This window comes from Choloepus didactylus, chromosome 20, assembly GCF_015220235.1.
Source record: "Choloepus didactylus isolate mChoDid1 chromosome 20, mChoDid1.pri, whole genome shotgun sequence".
Taxonomy (NCBI): domain Eukaryota; kingdom Metazoa; phylum Chordata; class Mammalia; order Pilosa; family Megalonychidae; genus Choloepus; species Choloepus didactylus.
The window spans coordinates 23841913-23867358 of record NC_051326.1 but is presented as its reverse complement, the minus strand read 5'-3'; the positions used below and the strand labels follow the sequence as shown (position 1 = coordinate 23867358).

At 42.3% G+C, this 25446-nt stretch overlaps 1 protein-coding gene across 1 annotated transcript in view; it reads right to left on the bottom strand.

Moving 5' to 3' along the window:
- PSD3 (pleckstrin and Sec7 domain containing 3) overlaps positions 1-23392 on the bottom strand; it is a 514520-nt gene extending 491128 nt beyond the window's left edge. The window contains exon 1 of the mRNA XM_037812498.1: positions 22497-23392. Coding sequence (XP_037668426.1) covers positions 22497-23252 — 756 coding nt within the window. The 5' untranslated portion in view covers positions 23253-23392. The remainder of the gene's footprint in view (positions 1-22496) is intronic.
- Between the last annotated feature and the right edge of the window lie 2054 nt (positions 23393-25446).

Here is a 25446-nt window from a genome sequence, read left to right as displayed (position 1 = left end):
TTATATTTCACTCATTTAACTTTCACATGTAAGTACAAAGGAAACATTTTGTTTACTCTAAGTTTCTCCTATATTATATATAATTGCTTAAAATTTATATTTGTCTTTTTATCTCTCAAGGCATACATATTTGAAATATCAAAAATAGGTCTCACTTTACATAAGTCTTTTCAATGAATGTGTTGGAAGAATTGGCCATCCTTATGCAAAAATGTGTACCTCAAACTAAACCCAACACCTTAAAAAATATTAACTAAAAATGGATCATAGACCTAAATATAAAACCTAAAACTATAAAACTTTTAGATGTTTTTTCACATAGGCAAAAATTTTCTTGACCCAGGGTTAGGTGAAGAGTTCTTAAACAAGTGACCCATAAGCCCAATCCATAAAAGTATAAAAGTGATAAATTGGACTTCATCAAAAATAAAAACTTTTGTTCTGTGAAAGGCACTGTTAAAAGAATGTTAAAACAAGCTACATACTGGGAGAAAATATTTGCAAACCACATATCAGACAAAGGATTGTATCTATAATATATAACACTTAATATTCAACAAAAAGAAAACAAAAACACAATAAATGGGCAAAGAAAAAAATGAGCAAACTACTTAAACAATGACTTCACCAAAGAGGACATAAGGATATTCAATAGGGAAATGCAAATTAAACATGATGAGATACCACTATATACCGATTAGAATGACAAAAATAAAAAATAGTGAAAACACCAAATGCTGAGGTAGATGCAAAGAAACTAGATCTCTCATACATTGTTGGCGGGAACAAAAAATGACACAGCCACTCTAGAAAACAGTTTGGCAGTTTCTTATCAAACCATACACTTACCACATGACCCAACAACCCCACTCCTGGATATTTACCCTAAAGATATGAAAATGTATGTTTACACAAAAACCTGAGCATGGATATTTACAGACACTCTTTCCTAATCACCCAAATCTGGAAACAACCCAAATGTCCTTCAACAGGTGAGTGCATAAACAAACTATGGTACATCCACGTGATGGAATACTCAGCAATAAAAAGGAACAAACTATTGATACATGCAATAACTAGCTGAATCCCAAAATCATTGTACCTTGTGAAAGGAGCCAGTCTCAAAAGATTACATACTATATGATTCCATTCATATGATATTCTGGATAAAACAAAACTATACTGTTGAGGAAGAAATCAGTGGTTTCCAGTGGCTATGGGTAGAAATTCATAGGACAGCACAAACATGAAAAAAAAAAAAAAAAGTCAACTGTACTGTATGACAATTAAATAAAAAAAGAAAGAATTGCCTACTCTTCCAAGTAGGCCCAACTAAAACACTACCTTTATCTCTACGCTGTCCCTCAATTGGGGTGGTTGAGCATATTGCACAAAAGTCCCCTGATGTTTGGAGATGTTTTTGGAAATTAGGGAATGGTGCCGGCTCCTTATCTAGAGATTTCCAATGGCAAGTGGATCATCAGTACCCAGGCTGGTAGTGTGAGAAGAAACCATAGTGTGAAGAACCTAGGAACAATAATGTGAGCATATTGCCATCCCAGTTCTCCACAGCTTTGGGGAGTAATGCAAGAGCCCAGCTGTTCTCTGTGACCCAAATGAGCAAGCCTTTGGATTGCTCTGCTCAGCAGAGCTGCTCAGCCTCAAGGGTGTTCAGCATGTACTGCTGGCAAGAGCCAGAGGAAAATGTGACTATTTCCACAAGGATCTTCTGGGCTGTATGGCTGGGTTGAGGCTGAAAGCTGCCTAGGAAAATTCTGTGTGCCACCTACACTGAAGTTTCCACTTCAGCAGAGACCATGAGAAACAGAATCTCCAAAGTCTGAATCATGGGCACTTCCCTCCACCCAAATAGCACCCACTTGCGGCTGGGTCTGCATTGCCATGCCAGGAACCACACCAGGGAATGCAGCCACAGCAGGAGCCAGCGGGGAAGTGAACACACCCCAGGAGTCTCGATTCCATAGACTGCCTTTATGCTCCTAAGAAGATGGTTCCCCTACCCTCCAGCTCTAATTGCTGCTTCTGCACAGGGTGCATGGCAAAGAGGGGAAAAATAAATGGTGAGAATATGAGTAGTGCAAGGAAAGCAGTCCATGGCAACCTCCATGCAAGCAAGCTGTCTCCAGCGGCAGCAGCAGCTACTGCTGCTGCACAAAACATTAGCCTGAGTAGGAAGATGGGAGATTTACATTTTTAGAAAAGTCTAAGATTTAAACCTGTATCAGATGAGACCAAGATACTTTATTGGTAAGAGCAAGTGGTTTCCTCCTCCTCTTCCTACCCCTGTGCTGAGCAGAGGGGTTATGAAAATAAAATGATCAGTTATTCAAAAAAATTAAAATTTTTCATGTTTGTAGAGTACAGAGTTGAGATTTTAATCACTCTCACACCCAAAAGAAGGAAGGTAGGGATTATGGAAATAACAAAAGAGGCAGATAGGAAAGAAATAGCAGCTCAGGGCAAGTTTAAGCTTTTCTTTCTCTTTGAAATAGAGAACGATCCCTTCAACTGCCTGTGGCCAGCCTGCTCTCCAGGTGGCAGCCCTGGGAAGACTTCTGTCCCATGTAACCGAGGCGCCTCTGGCTGTGCTCTGTGTCCGGCACTGCACACGAGCCACAGGGTAAGACCTGAGAACCGACGAGATTCACAAATCTGCACAAGTGCCCTCAAATCTAAATGCTTGGGAAAAGTGCTTTTTGACCAAAGGATGGACCTAAATATCACTGACCTTTCAAACAGTAGCCTTTATGATGTCTGTAGGACCCTAACTCTGAAACCCCAGGTATTTTTTTAGATGGGGTTTGTTTTCCCCCTTATTTATGAATAAGGTCAACTGAAGGAGGTGAGTTTGTTTTGAAGTTTTGGGGATGTACAGGAGTATGTGGTTTCCAGAGACTAGAGGAGCATAAAAAAATGAATGCCATAGAACTGAATTGAGTTTCCCAGAAGCATCTTTAGGAATAGCTATGTAGAGGCCCTGAAATCACCATCTCTTGTTTCTCATTATCTATGGATATCTACAGCTTCACTTACAGGATTATTTCCTTATACGTATAGTCACCAAAAACTATAGATCTTCTATACAGCTCAACACCCATTAATATATGCCAATAGAGATTGTCAGTGTGAAATATGCTTCCGTGATGAAGGCCAATCAATAACTTTTTCACTGTTATACCAATTTTCCATTGATTGATAGGATGTCTTCTTTATGATTTCCTCAATTATAATGTTAACTGGAGGAGGAAAGAGGTAAATGAAAGATAATACATAGAAGCAACCAGTCATGAAAGAGCTCAAGGCTTAAGAACAGCCATGGCTCAGAAGGTACCCAATCCTGGTTATCTAGAGAGCTCCCTTGGCAAGGTAACAACAGCCCGCTTGTTGAAGTCTCCTGGTCTTCCTACTCTGACTGGCTCTTACTTTTGCCCCTTTCCATCAGCCACAAAATACAGTGGGCCACATTCATTAGCCAGGGCTCCCCTCACAGCCTTGGCACACTTCGCAGGCATCAGCCAGGTGCCAGCCTCCACCAGCGGCTTATGATCATGCTTTATTTATCCTCACCCCTTTCCTACTTTCCTATAACTGCATAGAAATACATGAAATCATAATTGGCAACTCCCCCAAAATAAACACACACACAAAGACACACACACACATACATACACACACAGGACCACATTACGTTTACAAAACAAACAAGCAAAAGACATAAAGTAGTCCAGTTGGTCAAGATCCTTATATTAGTGAACATCTGGGGAAATTAGAAAAGGGTATGGTTAATGATTTAATCATTGGCCACAAGACAGAACACACTATTATCAAAAAATGACTCAACCCACAAATTTGTCAGATTGCAAATACTGTCCTCGCATGAGGAGTAGAAAAGTACTACTGTTTTGCTTGTTTGTTAAATTATACATTAAAAAAAAAAATCACTTCCCAGACTTGACACACATGGCTGGTCAAGCTTAGACTGTCTTTCTTCCTCTTCTTATCCCTTAACTCTCCTTCCTTCAAGTTCATGTCCCCCCTTCTCTTCAAACTCTTCCCTGTCAACTTTTACCCTCCCCATCCTGGGTAAAATTCACCACACCTAATTGTATTTGATTCCCTAAATGCCTTCCCAAGAGAACTGTAAACTAATTGAGGACATTCATCATTTCCTACACTTCTTGTGTCCTTCTGTGCACCTAGTCTTGTCCAGGGCACAAATAAACTAAATAGAGTAAGCATTCCTAAATTGCTTCTTTCGTAGGTAAGGCTGAAATATTCTAATATACTGAGAATTTAAATGTTGCTCAGCAAACCCACCTCTGGAACATTATGAGGCCAATCCTGGCCAAGAAATGTTCGGGATACACCTTTCAGAGGTATGCTAAAAATGTCAGAAGTAAAGCACTCCCTCCCACCATTCTATTTCCTCATTACTCATGTATTTGCCCTAAATATGTAATTCTATGAATTGAGAAAAACAATTTGCTAGAATCAATGTTTCTGTGACTTTGGTTTGAATTATCCTATTACCAAAACAGTGGGCATCTATCATTCCTACCTAAAGATCCCAGGTAGAATTTCATTAAAAGCATTACTGAGTTTTATTACTCAAGGCTTATTAGAAGATTGGATTACACAGTCTATCTCAGTTCTGAGAAAATTTTACTTTAAGAAATTGTACTTCTAAACCTAAACCCTTATATTTCTAGTTATCTATAAACCACTGTCTCCATCTTTCCTGAATTAGAAGACAGCTTGTTTTTTCTTTCACCAATGCATTACTATCTTAAGGAGCAGATGGACATTGAGGAAACTCGCTCCCAAGCTAACACGCCAATTGGTGCTTTTTTCCAACAGACTTCACGTGCTTATTCAAGTTCTGCAGGGTCTGGCTCCTCCTTTTCTTTCCAGACTCATCCAGCTTCTCTTCCCCTCAGATTCTGCCCAGAGTCAGTACAGAGCTTGGAGTAAGGCCAACTGCCTTCATATCCAGGTTTTATCTCTAACTAGCTGCACACTTTGCACTTCTGGCGCCTGGACTTCTTTATCTGTCAAGTGGAAATAACAACAGTCCCTATCTGACAGGGTCCTTGTGAAGACTGAATGAAATAATGCACATAATAAATACTCGATAAATGTGATTCTTATTATTAACCTGGATATAGTTACTCATGGCAGGAAGATTTCTCTAACATTCCATCCAGGCTGGGTGCCCCCATGATACATTTCCTTAGCATCCTGATCTTCTTTGTAACACTTATTGCACATTTAATTGCTTATTCAGTGTATGTCTACTTGGCTAGGTTATAAACATCTCAAGGACAGGTCTGTCTATTTTATTATTTATAACCCTAGTGTCTAACAGAGCCTGATAATGAATATTTGTTAATTGAATGAAAGTTAATTACTGAAGCTTTAAGACTAATCAGTTCTTTGAACAGACATCCAACTCTCATTTTAAAAAATTGGACAGTTTGCAAGAACTATGAACTGGGAGAAATCAGTATCATCCTGAACCTTAGTTTGTATATAATTCAGAGAGCATACTAATATTAATAACTTTAGTGGCACAGAGGTTTCCGTATCCTCTTGCACTTTACAGTGTGTTCATACCTGTTATTCCATCTCGGGGACTCACAGAAAGTGAGGTGGAAAAACGCCAGCTCCATCCCATCCAATGCTTCATTTGAGATAAGGAAACAGAGACATCACTGCACTAAAAGTGATCACTAGGCACTGAATTCTTCAAAATGCCTCCCAAAGAAAGAGAGCCAGAAAAAACCCTGGACTCTAATCATGCGTTCTGGGAGCTCAAAAGTCTGAATCATAACTCTCTCCGCGGATCACTCAAACAGCTTGTGAAAGGATAGGAAATCTGGTACAAATGGGCTTATAGAAGGTGGAACCCCAAGTTGGTGGTACAGATAGGGAACCTTCCTCAGGGTGTCACAAGCCAGCAGCGAGGGATGTATTTCAGTTTGCTAGAGCTGACGAAATGCAATATACTAGAAATGGACTGGGTTTTACACAGGGGATTAATTAGGTTACAAATTTACAGTTCTAAGGCAATAAAAGTGTCCAAAGTAAGACATCAACAAGAGGATACCTTCACTGAAGAAAGGCTAACGGCATCTGGGTTTCCTCTGTGACACAGGAAGGCATGTGGCCAGAGTCTGCTAGGCCTCTTCCAGAGTTGGCTTCTCATTTCTGTTGCTTTCTCCAAAAGTCTCCGAGCTTCTGTCTCAGCTCCTCTCTCTCAGCTCCTGTGTGTCCTTGCTTGTTTTTCCCAGGGTGTTTCTCTCCAAGCATCTGGGGGTCCTCTCTTAGCTTCTCCGGGGCAAATTCTAGATTTCATCTCTTAGCTTCTCTCCTGGTTCTGGTTTCAATGGCTGTCTCCAAAATGTCTCTGGGCATTTTCTCTCTAACCATTTGGGTCTGTGTGAGCTCTGAGCTCTCTCTCTCAACCTGAGCTCTCTTAAGAACTCCAGTAAATTAATCAAGACCCACCTTGAATGGTCAGGGTCACATCTCCATGGAAATAATCTAATCAAAAGGTCCCATCCACAATAGATCTGTCCCCACAAGTTTGGATTAAAAGAACATGGTTTTTGTGGGGTACATAAGAGATTCAAACCAGCACAGGGTGAAACACAAGGCTCTGGATAGGAGCTGCTGTGCTAGGAACAGACAGTGAAGGGCAGCAGGGTGAGGAAAAACAGGCAGGAGCTGCTCCCAAGAGGTCCCCAGCAGTCATCTCTGCATGACTCATTTCCCCCATTCGAGCCAACCGGGTGACGGCTAGGCTTATCAAACACAGCCTTCTGTGCAGTGTTCTGCCCAGTTTGGAGTGACCAAAAGGCTCTTGGCATCCACCTATGCACTCTATGTTTTCTACTGACTACACACACCTTCCTTTAGCATCCCAAAACGGGGGTCTGAAGGAAAATCCCTCCATCAGTTAGGCATATGGGAAACGATTTCTGATAATGATGTGGAAAAAAATGATTTTCCACATGTCCAAAAGTTCAATCCAGTTCTTCAGTTCATGAAATGGGGCCACATGCTGAGAATACAGAGCTGACTGCCCAGTGCCCTGATTTTGCCTTCTCTGCAGCTTGCATGTTGGGGATTGTTGCCAGAGCCTGAGGAGACTGGGGGGCCCACTGAAATGGGAATAGTGGTGTTGAAATGGGAGGTGCTAAGGTAAAGGACTTTTTTTTTAATAAAGTGACTCAGATGGTCTTTAACTCACCCTTCAATCATCCCTCTTGACAGTAACTCGGGAGTGGGTCAAAGAGCTGACCAGCGCAGGCCATCAGTGCCTTGGAGCAATGGCGTACTGACCACCCGGGATCCTGCCTGCTGTGACTGTGAGGGCGGTGGTGTGCTCTCTGCTGGGCCCCTCTGCTTCCTCTCCAGTCCCTCCTCCGTCCTGTGTCACTGCTGCTGGATCTGTCACTGCCCCTGGACCCCCCACCCCCACCCAATGTGGGGTCCTCGTTATGCAGAAATGTGTAGGCTTCCGTCACACCCAGTGGTGGGGACTGTTAGAACCCCCGAATTAATGTCAAACTAACATAGGGCAAGTTGTTTTAAACCATCCAAACTCAGCAAAAGAGCCACCCGGCATCATCATTATTTATTTCCATCAATTTGAATACAAATGTCATGAAATCTGTACAATGGTTCTAGTGAAAGCCATTCATCTGTATCTGTAGTTTTAAAGAATTACACACAGGAGCTTTTCAATTTAATATGAATTATACATCTTATACAAGTTGTGGGATCTACTGGCCTATAAGAGCAGAGTAAATCAGTTTCCACAAGGGCTCAGACTGCTTGAAATAACTTAAGAACAAAAAAATCAACTTCCAAATGGGGAAGGGAAAGGAAAAGAAATGGGACAAGTGGAGGAGGGGGGCAGCCAACTAGAAGCAAAAAAAGTACTTGGGCAGAGGTGGTACTTATGCAAACTTCAATAAATTAAACACCCAATATATGCAAGGCTGTGCAGTTATGGATCCCAGCTTCTAAAAAGGAGATTAGGTTTGTACATAAACATCTGAAACTGGACTGAAAATAATAGGGTCATCATGACAATAAGACCAGCAATTTATTGAGTCTTTATTTACCATATGTAGGAATGGTGCTAAGTGCTTCACACCCATTACGGAAAGGATCCTCAAAGCAACAGATGGATTACAAAGAAAGTGAGGCTCAGAGAAATAATTTGCCCAAGATCATACCAAAACTGGCTCTAAACTAGGGTTGCCAGATAAAATACCAGATACCCAGTTAAAATTATAATTTCAGATAAACAACAAATAAATTTTAGGATAAGTATGTTCCAAACATTGCTATTTTTATTTGCTAAATTTGGCAACCCTACTCCTAATCTCATCCACCAAAGCTATGTGTGCCAGTTTGAATGTATTATCTCCCCAAATGCCATTATCTTTGATGCAATCTTGTGTGGGCCTACGTATCAGTGTGGATTACACTGGATCCTGTTGGTTCAGTATTTCCATGGAAGGTATGGCCACGCCCGTTCAGTGTGGGCCTTGATTAGTTTACTAGAGCCCTGTATAAACTCAGACAGAAGGAGCTCATAGCTGTAGCTGAGACAGACATTTTGAAGACGGCCTTTGGAAACTGACGCAGACATTTTGGAGAATGCCATTTTGAAACGCAACCTGGGAGCAAGCAGACACCAGCCACGTGCCTTCCCAGCTAACAGAGATTTTCCAGACGCCATTGGCCATCCTCCAGTAAAGGTACCCGACTGTCGATGCATTACTTTGGACACTTTATAGCTTTAAGACTGTAACTATGTAACCAAATAAACCCCCTTTTATAAAAGCCAATCCATTTCTGGTGTTTTGCATTCCAGCAGCATTAGCAAACTGGAACACTATGCTTAAGTAGTATGAGAATTCAAGACTGGGACAGGGTCCTTCTGGATAGGAGTGTCACAAAATAGTCTGTTGCCCACAGTTCTAGGGGCTCAAGCTCTACTTCAGAATAATCAGTATGGCCACCAGAGGCATATGCCTTAGACAAAATTACCAGGTAGATAGCATTTGCCCTTAGCATGACAAGCCTATCAATGTTTAAACCCTTTTCCCTGTTTCCCACCAGCACTCACCCCTCAGCATACAGTACTACTATCATTATTAATACACTATGTACAAAATTTAAAATATGAGAAGGAAAAATATAAATAGAAGTACTTTGTCTTGCACACCCCACTTTGTTGACACTGGTCTATAGCTCTCTGATTAGGTCTTTGGACCTCTCCACTAAGCAAGCAAACTTGAATCCAGGACATGGACTCCAGAAAACCAATAGAATCTTATTATTACATTTTCATAAAATCCAAATTTTCCTTAATTCTTCTCTTTAAGGTGGACCCAACCTTAGTGTTTTATTTTTAGGAGGTGGTCTAATAATTAAAACCTCTCCAAACTGTTCTTGAGTGGCAGGATAATTTATTAAAATTAACTTGTGGGTTTTCTACTGATTTTTTCTGCTCTCCTCCCTTTGAGTCAAGCCCTTTGCTGCCCTGTGTCTTGGGGAGTTTTATGTGCCAAGAGCAGAAAGTATCCTCAAGACCCTAACCTTCTGATCTTCTGTAGAAGACATTTTTTTTCTGGATAGAAGGAGAAAAATGAGAAGGCCTTTGAAAAGCCAAAGAGGAGAAAGGACCTTGGCTGGAGCCTGAAAAGCCTTGGAAAGAGAACCCTGGTGGCTCCTGGAGACTGCCCAGAAGTAGGGCTCTGATGGAGGTTTTAAGCAGAAGACTGGCAGAAGTGAAGGGAGGGGTGGGTGCGTTTATGAAATGACTTCCCTAGGGTTAGCCAAGATTTACTGGCTTTAATATTCTTGCCTCCCACTTCCTAACCTTGTAATAGGACCTTGAGGCACATGGCTTCGCTTTCCTAATGATGGACAACACTCTTTTGTTGTTCTGAAGATTTCTATGCCGCAATAATTTTTTTTTTTTCTCAAGGTCCCATCAGTTCTGGACTGTAGTGAATGAGGAATTCATGGAGAATTAAGATATTGGGTATACAGAGTTTATGATTAATCAAAGAAAACAATAACCTTAGTCATTATATTTCAAGATATTGGAGGGGGTAAAAAAAGGAATTTCTATTCAGACAGAAGAGAAAGAGAAGAAGCCTCCAACCTACCCTGCCCCAACTTGTATACTTTATAACTTACCATCCTTTGTGGTGAACTTAGAGAATTTAAGACCTCAGTCCCCAAGCAGAACACAGAAGCAGGGAAGGAGGATCTGAAAGCAAACACCCTGGGGTGCGAGACAGCTCTGTGATTATTAGGGTGGATGGAGGACTGATGGTCAAAAGGAGAGGGGGCTCCCCAGTGTCTTCATACTCTGTTCCAAGTACTTTACATATTATAACTCCCTTAACCCTATCAGGTAGGTACCTCTATAACCTCTATTTTACAGATAAGGAAACAGATAAGGAACTCACCCAAGGCTACCCAGTTAGGACAGGGCCTCCAGAGCCTGTGCTTTTCAACACTGTGCCTTGCTGCATTTGCTGAAGGAACAAGTTAATGCAAGAAGGTATAAATGCTTTGCTACCATGTACATTTCTTGGCCCTTGGCCCAACTTTAGTGGACAGGGAGCCCTGAGTGAGACTGAATTTCTTGTCAGTCCAGTAGGACAAGGATTTGGAATTAAGATTTTAATGTGATTTTCTTAAAAATGATGAAATAGCTCTTTTTCTGATCTTCTTGTTGGATTTTCATACTTACTATGCTTATAGTTCATGAATAGCTCATTTGTTCTTTTTCTGCTCTTAACAGAATAGGAACCGATTTTTTTTCACAAGGCAAAGGCTGATCCACCCGCGCGCAGCACAGGCCAGGCAAACTTGCAAAGGGAGGGAAATGAATGCTATAAAGTCTTTGGCTGGTCTTCACGGTGAAGAGAAGTCTAAGAGCTCTTAATACTCATCTTGCATGGGAGGGAAAGAGGCAGAAAAACTAATCGTCATGCATTACTTATGGGAATTGGCATATGATTAGAGCTGTCACAAATTTCTAAACCTCATTTTTGATTCAGGGGTCACAGACAGCTTACTCCCAGCAGGGATCCCCAACTTTGATTTGCTGTTTGAACACTAGAATTGTTCACATGGACAGCAAGCTTGCACAAGTAGCCTCATTCAAAGAAGCATCTCAAGCCCACCCCCACCTCCCTGCAAGCTCTCAGGTCTACAAGCCTTGGATTTACTCATGCGGATCAAGTTTACTGTACCATTCCAGTCTTTCCACCGTCTTGTCTCTTAGCAATGCCTTGCAGGGTCACCTTATTCAGTTGCTGTCACAGACTGCCACCTGGCAAAGGAAACTGCCCGGGTCCGGTGGGTTGCCGCCACTCTCTAATGTATGGGCACAGTGGTCTAGGCTCATGTTTTCAGGCCCTGATTTCAAAGGCTTCAATATTGCATTAAATGACGCATATTTTTATGTTGCAATATGTCCTCCTCACATTTTAGTCTTCAATAAATATAATTCACTACTTTAAAACTATTTTTAGACCTTTGAATAAAAGGTAAAGATTCACAATCTGGAAATCTTAATAATTTTCAGTTTGAAAAACAAAATCACTCTATGTATATAAAATCACATAGTTGTTATGTTCCTTCATAAGGAATGATGAAATTCACACATGAACTCAGGAGAAGCCCACAACTCAAAACCTCTTTACTTTCTACCAATTCACCAAGCTTTTCCTTCCTTCACTCAGAGGGCTCCTGAAGACCATCTCCATTCTGAGTCTTTCCTTGATGGAATGGAACAGAGATGATGATTTTCCCCTCAAATTGTGTCCACATTGTTACTTGCACTATTTGTAACTTTTCTATTGTCATCAGCCCACTGTATGCCCACGTTGATTATTACATGAAGTAGCAAACCTGTTTACTCATTCTACTGATGTTTAACCATTTTGCATATGTTTTAAAATGCCTTTATACATGTTTGTCTGCCTTAAACTTCAAGTTTATAGAAAGCAGGAAACAAATCTTCTATCTGTTTGTAAGCTTCATAAAGGACCCACAGAAATATTTAATATATTCTTTTAATAATGCAGAAAGTAACTTCCAGGTAGTCAGCAATGTAATCTCTCCATTTACTCTTAGCAGCCAGCTACCAGGATTTCACAACACAGCCAAAAAAGATGGTGGAAGGGCAGTTTGCAAAACGAAAAGTTGACTTTCTGAAGAGCAAATTCACTTACTAAAGAGAAACGAAAGAATTTTGCCATTAGCATTCTAAGATGGCATGAAAAGAAAAGCAAGAATAATCCATTTAAGTTGAAAATATTTCCTGTGATATAAATTGCTTAAAACATGAAGTAAAGCTCATTCTCTAGGAGAAGAGATATCACTTTTGGGGGGACATTATTCACAAAGATTATTCAAAAAGTAGACTTAGAAAAGTAGGTCAACAAGCTCAGCGAAAGAGAAATATTGCTGTAATTCCTTGGCTACAGGTCCACTCAAGAACTCCTTAAAAATGAGCCCAAGCCACAAGACAAATGCATTTTCATAAAAACACCACCGTGCTAAATTTACGATCCCAAGGACAGTCAGAAATTTTTTTTTCCAACAGTGCCAACCCTTCTTGTTTCACGAGTCACCACCCTGGGCAGCCTCACAAATTGAATACTTTAGGGATGGAAATGGGGGGACTTAGGTTGGAGGAAAGAACTGAAGGAATTAGGAAAAAAGAACGTCTCTCAGAGTGACTTTGTCACAGGTGATCCGGTAGTTAAGAAATATTTATAGAGCACCTATTATGTGCTTTGGATTTTGTAATGATCCAAAAACTTGAATAATTATTTTCTATTTAGATCCTAAACATATACACTGCAACCAAGTAAACTTTTTGTGGTTACACAAGTTGAAAGGATCTCCTCTGTTGTCTATCATTAGAATGCAGTTTCATTCAACAAAAATCTCAAATCCTTGAATAATTGGATTTCTCTCTCCCACCCCACCCTTCCATCTTAATCCTTCATGAAATCATCATACCCCTACAGTTCAGAATGAAGAGACTTAGAGGAAAAATTACCCCAGTTCAGAAATCTTTACCTTTCGGAGATTTCTCAAGATTTCTATGTCAAGATTAGGAAGTTGGAAGGCAAATATTTAAATCTTATAATATGCTAGGTAACTATAGGAAAGTCATTTCATAAATGCACCCCCTACTCCCTTCATTTCTGTTTTCTCTCCTGCTTAAAACTCTCCAGTGGCTCCCTGTTGTATTTACTAAAAACCCCAAACCCCTCTTCTGAGCCTACCAGGCCCTATGTGATCTGGCCCTGCCCACAACTGTGACTTCTCCAGTAACTTGTGCCCAGTAATGATCCTGCAGGCACATGGGACTCTTCTGCTGCTCCCACCCAGAACATTCTGTGTCCTGATCTCCATGGCTGGCTCTTTCCTGTCATTCAAGTCTCAACTCAGATGCCACCTTCTCCTGGAGCCTTTCTCTGATCACATGAACTAAACTATCCATTTTAGGATCCCTCAATTCTCCACCCCCTGCTCCCACCCCACCCTTCTGTTTAATTTTCTTCTAAGCACCTGTCACATTCTGAGGTCATTATGTTCACGTCTTGTTTACTTGCTCATAATTTCCTACTCTCACTAGATTGCAGAAGAGCTAGAGTCTTGTTGGCCCCACTCACTGCTGCACCCCATTGCCTAGAACACTGGTACGCACTGCCATATGATTAGTGATCAATAAATACATATTGAATGAATGAATCCAGAAGTTATTTGTCCAGCAACGTGATTCATCCACAATATGGCTATAGTCATAGTAAACAAAAGCATCATCTCTGAAGCAAAAGCATCAAACTCAGAAGAAAAAAATCCATATTAAAATTCCTGAGATTTTTCCTAAATGAGTCACTTAATCCCTTGCTCAGAGGGTTTTTCCTATTACTTTACATAATTAACAAACTCACATTACAATTTTTAAAGAAATGTTTTCCAGTTTCCTGACCTGTGATGGATTTAAAGAAGTCTGTTGGAGGTAGCCATATTAATTGCAGCCAGAGGAATGGGCCAACATGGAAGAAACTGGAAAATTACTAAAAAAAGCAAAGAGAACTCCGAAAGCCAAGTATTTTGAGGGCATCTGATGTAGAAGAAAATAATCTTACAGACCTAAAGATGCCACTGAGCAATCCCTGCTATTATACTGATTACTTATGTAATCAAGAAAGGTTAATTATGTTATACATGTGATGTCTAATAATATTTATTAAATGCCCCTTAGAAAATTTTAAATAAAATATTATTTTTTTAAAAACTGCTGTTTTGAAGGGCAAGTACAATTCAATTTTTTAAGAGAATTAATTTCTGTAGAACATGTTAAAGAAATTCCCTCTCTCTCCCCCATTCTTTCCTTCCTTCCTTCTTTCCTTCCTTCCTTCTCTTCTCAGAATTAGGGCTACGTAGCTAGTTTGTCTGTCTTTAGCTTGGGCAGCTAGAAAGAGCCAAATATGACTCTCAAACATACCATTTCTGTAGGCCTTTATGGTGTGTACTCTTGAGTTCTTTTCCTGATCTCTACCACATCTTTTCTTGTTCTTGATTCTTATTTATATTTTCCTAGACCTGATTCTTTATGATTATTTACCTTTTACCATTTATGATTATTATTTATGCTACTGTTGTAGGACATTTGAAATTTTTTATGGAAGTCTCCTGAGACCTCTCTCCTTTTGACATGGGATAAATGGGGTGACATTTCAATTATTACTTCACCACACGATCATGTTGAAAACTCAGTGAAGAGTAACCAAACTCCTCGAGGATAAAACGGAATTTTCATATGATAAAACACAATAGTGCTTAAATAAGACCCTGGGGCATTTTAGCTCACAGTCTGTTGGGCCTGGTAATTGAAAGGTTAATACAAAATCACTCATCCTGAAAATTGAAAGTTAAATTCCAAAAAGCTACAATTGACTAAATATAATCACAGGAAATATGCACAACACAAAGGGCAGCCAAAAAAGAGTCACCGCTGCTAATTACTTTAGACCAAAGGAAAAAAAACTTCCAAAAAATGCAGCCCCACCATATCTTAACAATATTAACATAGCCATCATTCTTTGTTTCACCCACCTGTTTTTTCATTGGTATGGTCTAGCGCAAGAAATCAGCATAACCTACATCAAAGTGGCTTATCTTTTTTTTGGCTCTGATATCAAAGTCTTCTTGAATACTGTGTTAAGTGTCTCAGAGAGTTGTTGTAGAGCTGAAAAGAACAACTGCAGAATCCATAGTGATAATTTGCTTACTATACTACTCCACTTTCACCTAAGGGCTTATATTTGTGTAAAGACTAGTACAACATAGTCTTTAAAAATCTACAAGAAAAAAATATTCAGAAACAGAAAATTGTACCTTATCATAACCAATAGCAGCTTCTGGAAGCAAATTTATTTGTAAAATAAATCAGGCAAAGGTTTAATTCTAACATATCACTTAGTTCACGGGTACTTAAATAAAATCTTCTTAAAGGCTATAAAAACTGGCTTCCCTAAAATCTGAGAGGGTTGAGACAGGACATTTATGCAAAGCAATCACTTTATAAGTCTTAGTTTACAGCTCTCTGAGCATGTACTGAGCATTCATTGGATTGGCTGTCCCACACCCCCCACACCCCCATTCCCAGGTCTGTGTGGTTACGGTCTTAGGGCTCTCAGCAGACCTGATGGTACAATGGGAGCTGCACCCATCCCCGCCCTCACCATAGCTGATCGGTGGGCAGCCAGCCCACACTGGACCAAGAACCCTCTTCTTAGGGGACTTTGGAATCAGGCCTGGGAGATTCCAGTCTTAGTCTGTATTTTCTTCTAAAGAGAGGAGATGTAAATCTGGGAACCGTGGTGGCCATATTCCTTCCTGGAGTAGGCAGATGTACAGAGAGAAGAAGAGTGATTCAGAGAAGAATGAAGAAGAGGTCAGAGGGCAACAGAGAGAGAGAGGAAAAGAGAGACCTGGAGGCCCTGTCATCCCTGGTTCCAATTTGTCCTGAGGTCCATCTGCATCTCTGCCCTTTAGTTCTGCAAGATCTACACATATACACAGATGCTTTCCTTAAGTAGTTCTTGAAGGTTTCTAGTATATATAACTGAAAGTCCCAACTAAATCTCCAAATGATAAAAGAATTTTGTTCAAGGGCACAAAAGTCAAACTGAGGCAATCTGTTGAAACTGATTTAAGCTAGCTGAGTGAGAGCAAGTCTCAACATTTTTGGTCTTAATTAAAACCAATCCCTTTCAGCAAATTCATTCATTTTATTTTAATACATCAGGAGGAAAAAATACAACTCCTTTCTGTATAGTTATAAAAATTACACTTTAGCCTTTGTGCCCAAATAGCTCAGGCCAAACTTCGTATCTGACTAATGCTTCCAATCTTTTATAAGACATTCAATGCTCAAGGTTAGAAAAATGGATATACATTGGCATAGAGTGGGTTTCTTTAAAATGTATTTTAGTTCCTATTTATCCTCTGGAAACTGGAGTGGTGTCTCATTTTATGAACAAAGGAGTTTTTCAACACATACAAACTTCTCTATCAAACTTTCAGAAATTTTCCATTAAAATTTGTAGCTTTTGGTTGAGTTTTCACAACTACAGGCACAAAAGGATAGGCAAGAACTGACTTAGAATCCTGGAAGTATAAGGGAGGAAATAAAATAGTCCACTAGCTTAAATTAAATAGGGGGCTGGAATCCCTATCTCCCAACGTCCAATTCAACTGCTTTTCTACATGGCCCAGGCACACTCAACTGTAAAGGCTTCCATGCACTCTCTCCCCTCTTCTTCTAGTAGATAGAACTAGCTGTGGAGGTCTGTGCAATTCAGTGAGGTGGCACCTATACAATGATCCATAGGACTACTGTGTGTGGAAGGAAGGGGTAGGGAGAGAAAAGGAGCAAGAGAACTTTGTCATGGGAAGACAGAGACAAAGCACTAAAGGAAAAAGAACTGAAACCTATTCTGCTCCACCAGGTTTTATTTATTCAAGTAATAAATCAAGACATCTGTGTCAAAAACAATGCAGCGTAACAGACTAAAGATAAGCTTTACAACAAAATCAATACTGTCTTCTAAATATCAAAATATTTAAAGGGATGCTTCCTTGCACATTTATCTATATCACTGTTAAAATTACTACATGGGCATTTGTGCATGCTCTCTTTGTTCCAGTTTATTTTTAAAAATTCCACATTACTCACCAAGGAGGATTACTATAAGGACAGAATTATCTAGAATACCATATTATGAGCAGAGCAGACTCTAACTTCGTGACAGGCCAGGAGCTTCAGACAGGCTTGGGTAATTAAGAGTTTATCCAGATGAGGTAAATGAACTTTCCTGGGGGTTTAGTAGACCAAGACGTCAGTGCTCATCTCCCAGAAAGGAAATTCATTCAACTAGAGTCTGGTCAGAGAAGGAAATAGTAATCATTCTCAAACAACATTTCCCTGACTGTTAGTATTTAGCAGCCTTTCCAAGTTTCATTCATTCATTTATTCATTTGACAAACTTGAAAGTGCCTACTGTGTGCCAAGCATTGTGCTTCACATGCATATACCCAGTCTAGCTCCCCACTGAAATTCCAGTTCTCCCTAAGAGAAGCAAGTCCACTGTATGTAACTTTCCTACCGCAAAGACGTTTGTAAAAATAATCTTTAGAGAGAAGCTGAAGTAGATGGAATTAAATCTAGTTTTTATACTTTTATTTCCTTAAACAGCTTAATTCCCTTTCTGTATTCATAGATTCATAGTTATCATAGTCTGTCAGAACTGGATAAACCACAGACAACAAATAAGAAAACCTGGCTTTGTTCAATGAGTTGTTGGAGATCACATTGCTAGTTAGCTGGTAGAATCAGAGCTTTTTAACACCTCCTGATTCTCAGTTCCAGTGACCTTTACTCTAAATTAACACTTTCTACCAAAGAACTTAACGTACTTTACAGACTTGTATTTCAGACTTTGGTTTTATTCTAAAGAATAACAATCCAAGAAACAGAGTATAAAAACTGATTTCTCTAGTCAGCCAAACAGGGCCTCTCTATAAGAAACTGGGCCTACGTTGCTTTTCCACTGATCAGATTGATGAATGATGTACTAACTCCTGTCCTCTCACACAAGCCACCCACGGACTCCTTGTCTGTCTTGCTCAGTCTTACTCTATCCTCTAGCCTCTAAAAACCACGAACAATCCTACAAGCTGGTAATGAAAACACAAAGAGTTGATTGGTTTGGAGGATCTATGGGAAAGAGGAAGGGAAAAGGGTAGGCCAAAATAGAGTGGTAAAATTTCTGGAAAATTTAAAGCCATAGGAGAAAATTTTGTGGGATTTGTAAAAATAGTATTTGGGAATAAATTTTAAGATGTATTCAGTATTAGTTTTCTAATTCCATCTACATACTGTTATTTAAACACATGAAACATGAGATATGAAGACCTAGTTTTTTTGAAAAAAGCATTAAAAACATTTGTGGAAATTTGTCAAAACTATTGTAAATAAAGCCTTTTTGGTTTTCCATGTCTTCATCACCTTAACCCCAAACACAAGTCAAACTTCAACAGTTCCTTGGGTTCCCACAGAGGGGCAGCAGAACATGGAGTCCAAGAGATCATCAGGGAAGGCTTTGGCCTCAGACCATGGAACATTTTCTGATTCACACTGACAGACTAACCATAGGAATGTTACAGCCCTCAGCTGGCATTGCCCTGAGCTGGAACTCCATATCCTCCAACTCAGGCCTTCACTGCTTCTAGAAAGCTGCTTATGCACATTCACATAACCTGGGTATCATGGTTAAGTTCATGTGTCAACTTGGCTAGTTATGGTGTCCAGTGGTTTGGTCCAGCAAGCACCGGCCTGGTTGTTACTGTGAGGGTATTTTGTAGATGGATTGAAATCATTAGTCCCTTGATTGCTTCTATGGCTAACGAAATCTACAGTCAATAAAGGAGATTGCCTTTGGCAACTGGAGAAGCCTCATCCACTCAGGTGAAGGCCGTTAAGGGAGAACTGATGATTTCAGCAGTCAGAAAGAAGTTTCTTTCTCTGTTTCAATCAGCCAGCTTTTCTTGGGGAATTCGAGATCTTCACTGGACTTTCCAGGTTGTGTCCTGCCCTATGAAATTCGGACTTACCAAACCTCATGGTCATGTGAGTCATTTAAATCTCTTATTATTTAAATATATGTGTATATCCCATTGGTGCTGTTTCTCTGAAGAACCTTGATGAATAAACCAGGACACTAGACCTGACATTCCTTCTCCTGCCCTCTCCACCAAGGAAATCAGGAGCGCAGTATAGCCCACGAGTCACCAGGAAATGTCATATGGCCTTGTAAGGAAATCTCACCCTCAGGAAAGACAGCATGAGAAGGCTGAAGGAGCCCTGGCCTAAGGGGAGATGACATGTGCTGTGGTGAGCTGCCACATCCTGGTCCAGAGCCCCAAGGAGTTGCTGACCATCCTCAAGCATCCGCCTGCTCACCAAAGAAATGAAGGATGATAACATATTCTCACGGAGTTTTGAGGGTTTTTTCAATCTTCAAGTAATGTCTATAGGAGCCCTCTGTGGATCATAGAGTGCTATATAAAAATTTAAATTATTTTTATCAAAGTCCAGGCACAAAATAAATCACCAAGTGATGTGATTAACTGCACTCACTCCTTAGGCTACTTGGAAGGCTGTAAATCAACAATTTCTCTCTGGAACCCATGATATTTCAGCAGTGAGAGGATAGATTTCGCTATTTGGAGTACTGTAAAGAAGAAAGTTTTCTCTTAAAATCCAGATTTTTCTGCTTAGAAAGTTGACACATGGACATCAACCCTCTGATATAACAGATTTTGCTTCCACATAACCAATATTTCACTTTAATAAATATAATTGATCACATTTTTCATGAGTATATCAAGTGAAAGTTCCCACTGTGGGCATCAAGGACTTCAGCATCCATATTTGACAAGAAGACAATTTAAATCAGCTTCCGCCGCTTTGCTGTAACTCATACAGCTAAGTTTCAAAGCATGAGAGGATTGTGTAATTCTCATATACCAATCTCTCAAATCAAGAGGGCACCATAATCTTCCCAGGGTTGGACAGATGGATAAACTATCTCTATCAGTTTCTGCTCCTTTCTCTAACATCAATACTGGGCAGGGGTCACCCGGATAACAGTTGGATGGCTTTTAATGAACATGCAGATCCAAGGACGCTAATTTCCCAACTCCCCTCCCTCCCCATGGTACAGAGAATCACAAAGTTTGACCAGTAGGGGCAAAATCCATGTTTGTGGCCATGCTCCCTTCTGTGTGGCCTCCTGACCAGCCCAGCAGATTAACAAGGGGTCTTAGGCTGGAAGTCACCGACCCTTGAGTCCCATTCGACAATGTCATCTCTAACTCCATGGCTTCCCTGGCCCCATCTGGTCTCCCACTCATTTTGCTTCTCCCCTTCACTTAAGGCAGGGCTACTGATCATCCCTTTCACCAACACAACACTTTTACTACACGTGTCTCCATAGCAACTGGGGGGCAGGTGGCATTATCAGTGTTTTCAAGATGAGAAAACTAAGTCTTAGAGAGTCTGGCTGCTTCCTCATGGTCAAGACTTGAATCTGGACTTTTTTGCCAGGCATATGAGACAAGGCATCCTGCAATTTCAGGTGGGGTAGATGCCTGGGGGCCCATTTTCAGAGGTGGTTAAATGAGGCCAACGAAGCAGGATCCACACACTTGGACCAACTCCCAAAGCGCCTCTCCCCACAGAAATAGCAACAGCTCTGAGGCTGTGGCCTGTGGGAAGGAGACAGGGGGAGAGTGGAGAAAGATGAGTTTTTCAAGTCACCAAAACAGCATTAAAGTACACAAATAACTACTGTGTGAGCCCACACACTCTGACGCACTGGGTATGTCTTTCCTCCTAAATCCCTGTAGGAAATGAGAGACACAAGAACTAGGATGGAATGTAAACTATTTCTTAAGGAGGCACGCTAGCATCTCCCCTCTTCCCAGAGTTCCCCTCGGAAGAGCACTTGGACTCATCCTTTCTCCATGATCTTTAACTGTGGCTACACACGCTCCTGTTTGAAAAGAGAAAAGGGAAAGTACAGAGGGGGTGCAGGCAGAAGCACACAGTGGGGAGGCACAGAATCTGGGTGAAGCAGCTTGACTTCCAAACGCAGGAAGGCTCCTTTCCAATGTTGTGGGTTTCATCCATTTCTTCTGGGACTTCCCTGAGACTCCCCTTCACGTGGCCCCTGTACACACTCCAACAAGAGCCCCCTCTCATTCTATTCCATCCCACCAACCCCAGCACACACACTCTTCCTCACCACCGGCCCCAATACCCACATACAAGCGAAGTAGAGTAAGACGTCCACGCTATTGGGAAAGGGAGAATAAAAGGATACATTTAAACTCTGCCTGCCCGTGTCAGGGATGGTGCACCTGGGCTGGTGGAGAGGGCAGGGTGGGCCTCAGGTACCAGAATGATAGGAAGGTAGGGTCAGGGATGCAGAGAAGAAGAGGCTGACAATGAGGAGGAGGCATGGCCACCATCAGGGGCATTGTCAATAAAAGCTGGAAAAGAGCTTGGCCATCCTGCAGGGCCACCCTTCACATTCCTGATGCAGAAGGGAGGTGAGAGGGCTGATGCCCGAGGCTGCGTGTCCTGTGGTGGGGGAAAGGGAGGTAGATGCAGGGACCTAGAACATCCAGCATGCAAGGATGACTATAGGATGTGGCTGATTTCCAAGGCTGCAGTCCAGTTCTGGAAACCTCCACAAAACTCACCAAAGCCTCCAGCAAAGGTCCAGGGTCCATTCTGAAGAAGAGGATTTGCACCTGCCCTCGCCTTTTTGGAAGGGTGGGAGGATTTCCCCCTAGCCACCTCTCAGTGCTCTCATCTGAAATCAGGTGTGAGCCTCTATTTCACAGGGTGATTGTGAGGATTAATGAGACATGAGAAAGCACATAGCTTCATGGCTGGCACATCTCAGGGATCCTGTAAATGTCCCTGTGACTCCTTTTCCTTTCTCCCTGGCCTGTCCCTATAAATTATGCACTTCCTTGCCCCACTTTCTTCTCCCATCTTTGTCAAAAATCTTGGGAAACCGTTATTCATTGTCTAGTTTGAAACGAAATGGTGTCAGTGGCCGGGAAGGTGGCAGAGCACAGTGGAAAGAGCCAGCACCAGGCGGGGGGCAGTGCCTGTGGGCACCTCTGCTCCCTGAGGTAACTGAGGGGAGACCCAGGTGTGAGGGGGAACAAGGTGTGAGGGACTGGGAGCCACGGTGGGCACCTCTGTCCCCTCTCCCCCTTCTGGTGGTGGGCATGGGCTCTGGGGGCTTCAGCCACATGCAAGTCCTTACCTTGAGGGGCAGAGCGGCAGGCGGGGCCGGGCAGCTCTCGCAGGTCTGAACGGGTGGGCGGAATCTGCAGAGCCGTGCCCTCTGTGCCCGCAGGGCAGTACCTGTGTCCTCCTCACAACTCTTCGGCAGTACCTGGCGGAATGCAGCCCCTGTTCTCGGGGCGGCCCTTTCTCCCCTGTCAGCAGCATGGGCCAGGGCAGCTTGTGGAATTGCACATCCCAGGGCATCTCCAGACTGATGGTCCATACCCCACAGGTCCTGGGGACCAGCGATGCCCGGCCAGTGCTTCCCGCCGACGGAGGGACCGCTGCTTCCATCGCTCATGGCCAGCGCTGGGCTAGGAAGACTGCATGGCAGGGACCGCAGCCGGCCAACTTTCCTGGAGGCAGGGGCCTGGCAAGGCCTGCGACGTGGGGCTCCAATTAGATCCAGATCCTGGGGCTTTTCCTGCCCCTGCTTCTCCTTCCCCTTCGGGGCCGAGTGAGCGAAAGCAGCTGGTTCCTCTGCCCCCCGGCCTTCCGTGGGCAGCAGCAGCCAGGGAGGAGCCGCCAGCCCCTGTGCACGGCCGACGTCCTGCTCTGCCAAGAAGGCTGCCCGGGGACTTGGGAAAATGTGTCCCTCCTCCGGCCCCCCTGGGGCTGCGGTGCCGGCGGCTGCGGCTGGAGCCGGGGCGGGGGGAGCCTGGGCAGGGGGGGCCTGCAGCTGGATCAAGAGGAAGGAAGTTTTCCTCTGCTGCTGCCGAGGCTGCTCAGCCATTTCCTCCAAGGGCGGAGGGCCGTCCTCGCCAGGGTCGGTCCCAGACCTCGGTGCCCGGGGCGCGGACACCAGCAGCTGTGGGCAGGCGTGACTCAGCCCATCGTGCCACCGGCGGCCTGAGGAAGCAAAGCGACACACCTTCAGCACCAAGGAGGTGGCTTTGGCCGTGGGGCTGGACTCCCTGTACTGGTCACAGAGTCCCAGCCGTGGGGGCCTTAAATCCGAGCCGGGAGTGGGGGAATGGGGACGGACAAGACTTGGCCCCTCTCACCTTTGTGTGTCTGAACGGAATGACTTTTTCTTACTTGTCTCCCTTCCCCTGTTCGATATAACAAGACTAAAGTTACTGATTTCGTTGTTTAATCCTAAACTCTGTATTAACTATAGCTATTATTTGGGGCCTGACCAGTGAGATACTACTGGGGTTTAAAGATGAAGCATCCAATAAACTTCAAAGTGTACTTTTAATCTGCCTGGCTTGCGTGGATTTTCATCGGATACTTTTAAGACCTCCATGATAAAGGTATGGCAAACAACTGTAAGCAGTTTTAATGCCTTTATGAATTTCCACTTCAAATTTTTTGATTATTTTGGGGTTTCCCCAGGAGTTGTCCCACAGTCCCACATCAAAATACTTATCACCAAAAACAAAACAAACCAACAAAAGAAGAAAGAAGAAAAAGAAAATGAGAAAAAATATATATCTGAGTAAAATCAGGCAGGCAGTTTTATTACATTTTGGTCTCCTCAACTTGAGAATGGCAAACCTATTTTTTAATGGGAATCATTTCTGTCTAGCAGATTATAACCAGTCATTGAGAGGGAAAATGTAGAAGAAAAGCAAGACAAAACAAAAATCCCACTTGACAGACACTGTAAAGAAATCACCTAAATATTCAGTTGAGTAATTCACATTCAGAGTTTTTACTATAGGCTCAATATCCTTCATAATGGAAAAGAACCTTTGCCAAATCATGCTGACCTTTTCCTGGGGAGAGAAGAGGGCAGAGGTGGGAAAGTTCTTTTCTTTACCAATTTGAAGTAACTTGACCAAAAGGGAACCGAGAAAGCATCCTCTGAGACAAAGCGCATTTGCAGGCCAGAAGGTTCACTGCTGCAGCGTGTCAGAGGCAGGGCTGCCTCTCCCTCCCAGCTCCTGGACATTGCCTCACTTCGGCAGCCTCCATGGAGTCACAAAGGGCCACAGGCCCTGGCCGATCACCGCTGGCAAGGGTGAGTCTTTGGAAGCTAACACAAGGGGTGGCTGGGACCTTTTTAATCATGTCAACCTCTTACAGCAGTTTCACAGAGCTCTTTTCACCCAAGGTTATGGTAGACTCTGCCCACATTTCCAGACAGCTGACAAACAACTCCTTCTACAGCTGTTTGGAGATGTGTCCAAAGCTGTCTGGGCCAGGCGCAGGCAACCATGGTTCTTTATAACAAACACTATAACAGAGAGGAATTCAGCAAAACAGTATTAGGTCCCAGTGTTAGGCTCAGCCATTGGAATAATATGTTGATCTGATGTCACTAATTTTCAACAGAAGTCCTATGTTTGGGATTTCTAGTCATCTTTATGCAACTTGCACACTCATAAAATAGCTTGCGTGTATATTGCTTGAAAGTTGCAATCACACCACAAATACTAGGGAGGAGCTAGGTCTTCTTATAGGGCAGGGATTTTTATTTTAGCTTCTCCAAATGCCAGACATTATACTAAATGCTTCATATACCTTATTTCATCCAAGGCACAACATAGTCCTTTGAAGTAGGTTGCATTATTTCCATTTTACAGCTGAGCAAGGCAAGGCTCAGAGATGTGAAGTCATTGCCCGAAACCTTTGTACTACAACTAGCCCAGGTCAGCAGGGATTTTAAAGATATAAAATGAGAAGTTTCATTTCAACACCCTTATCCCTTTCCACCTTGAACATTCAACTTCCAAATAAAACCATGGACCAGAGAAATCATGGTGGTGCTGGTATGTTCAAGACATTGCCTCTTCTTTCTTCTATTTGAAAGCTCAGCACAGAGATGATCGCTGCCAGATATTTCATTTCTAGTCTGCATAGGCTGGAATAGGAGAAGACTAAAAAAAAATGTGGATGCCGCATTTGACAGTAGGACTGCTACAGCTTACCTGAGGACACATGTAAGACACCTCCTTGAGAAAACTTTACGTATCTTGGGT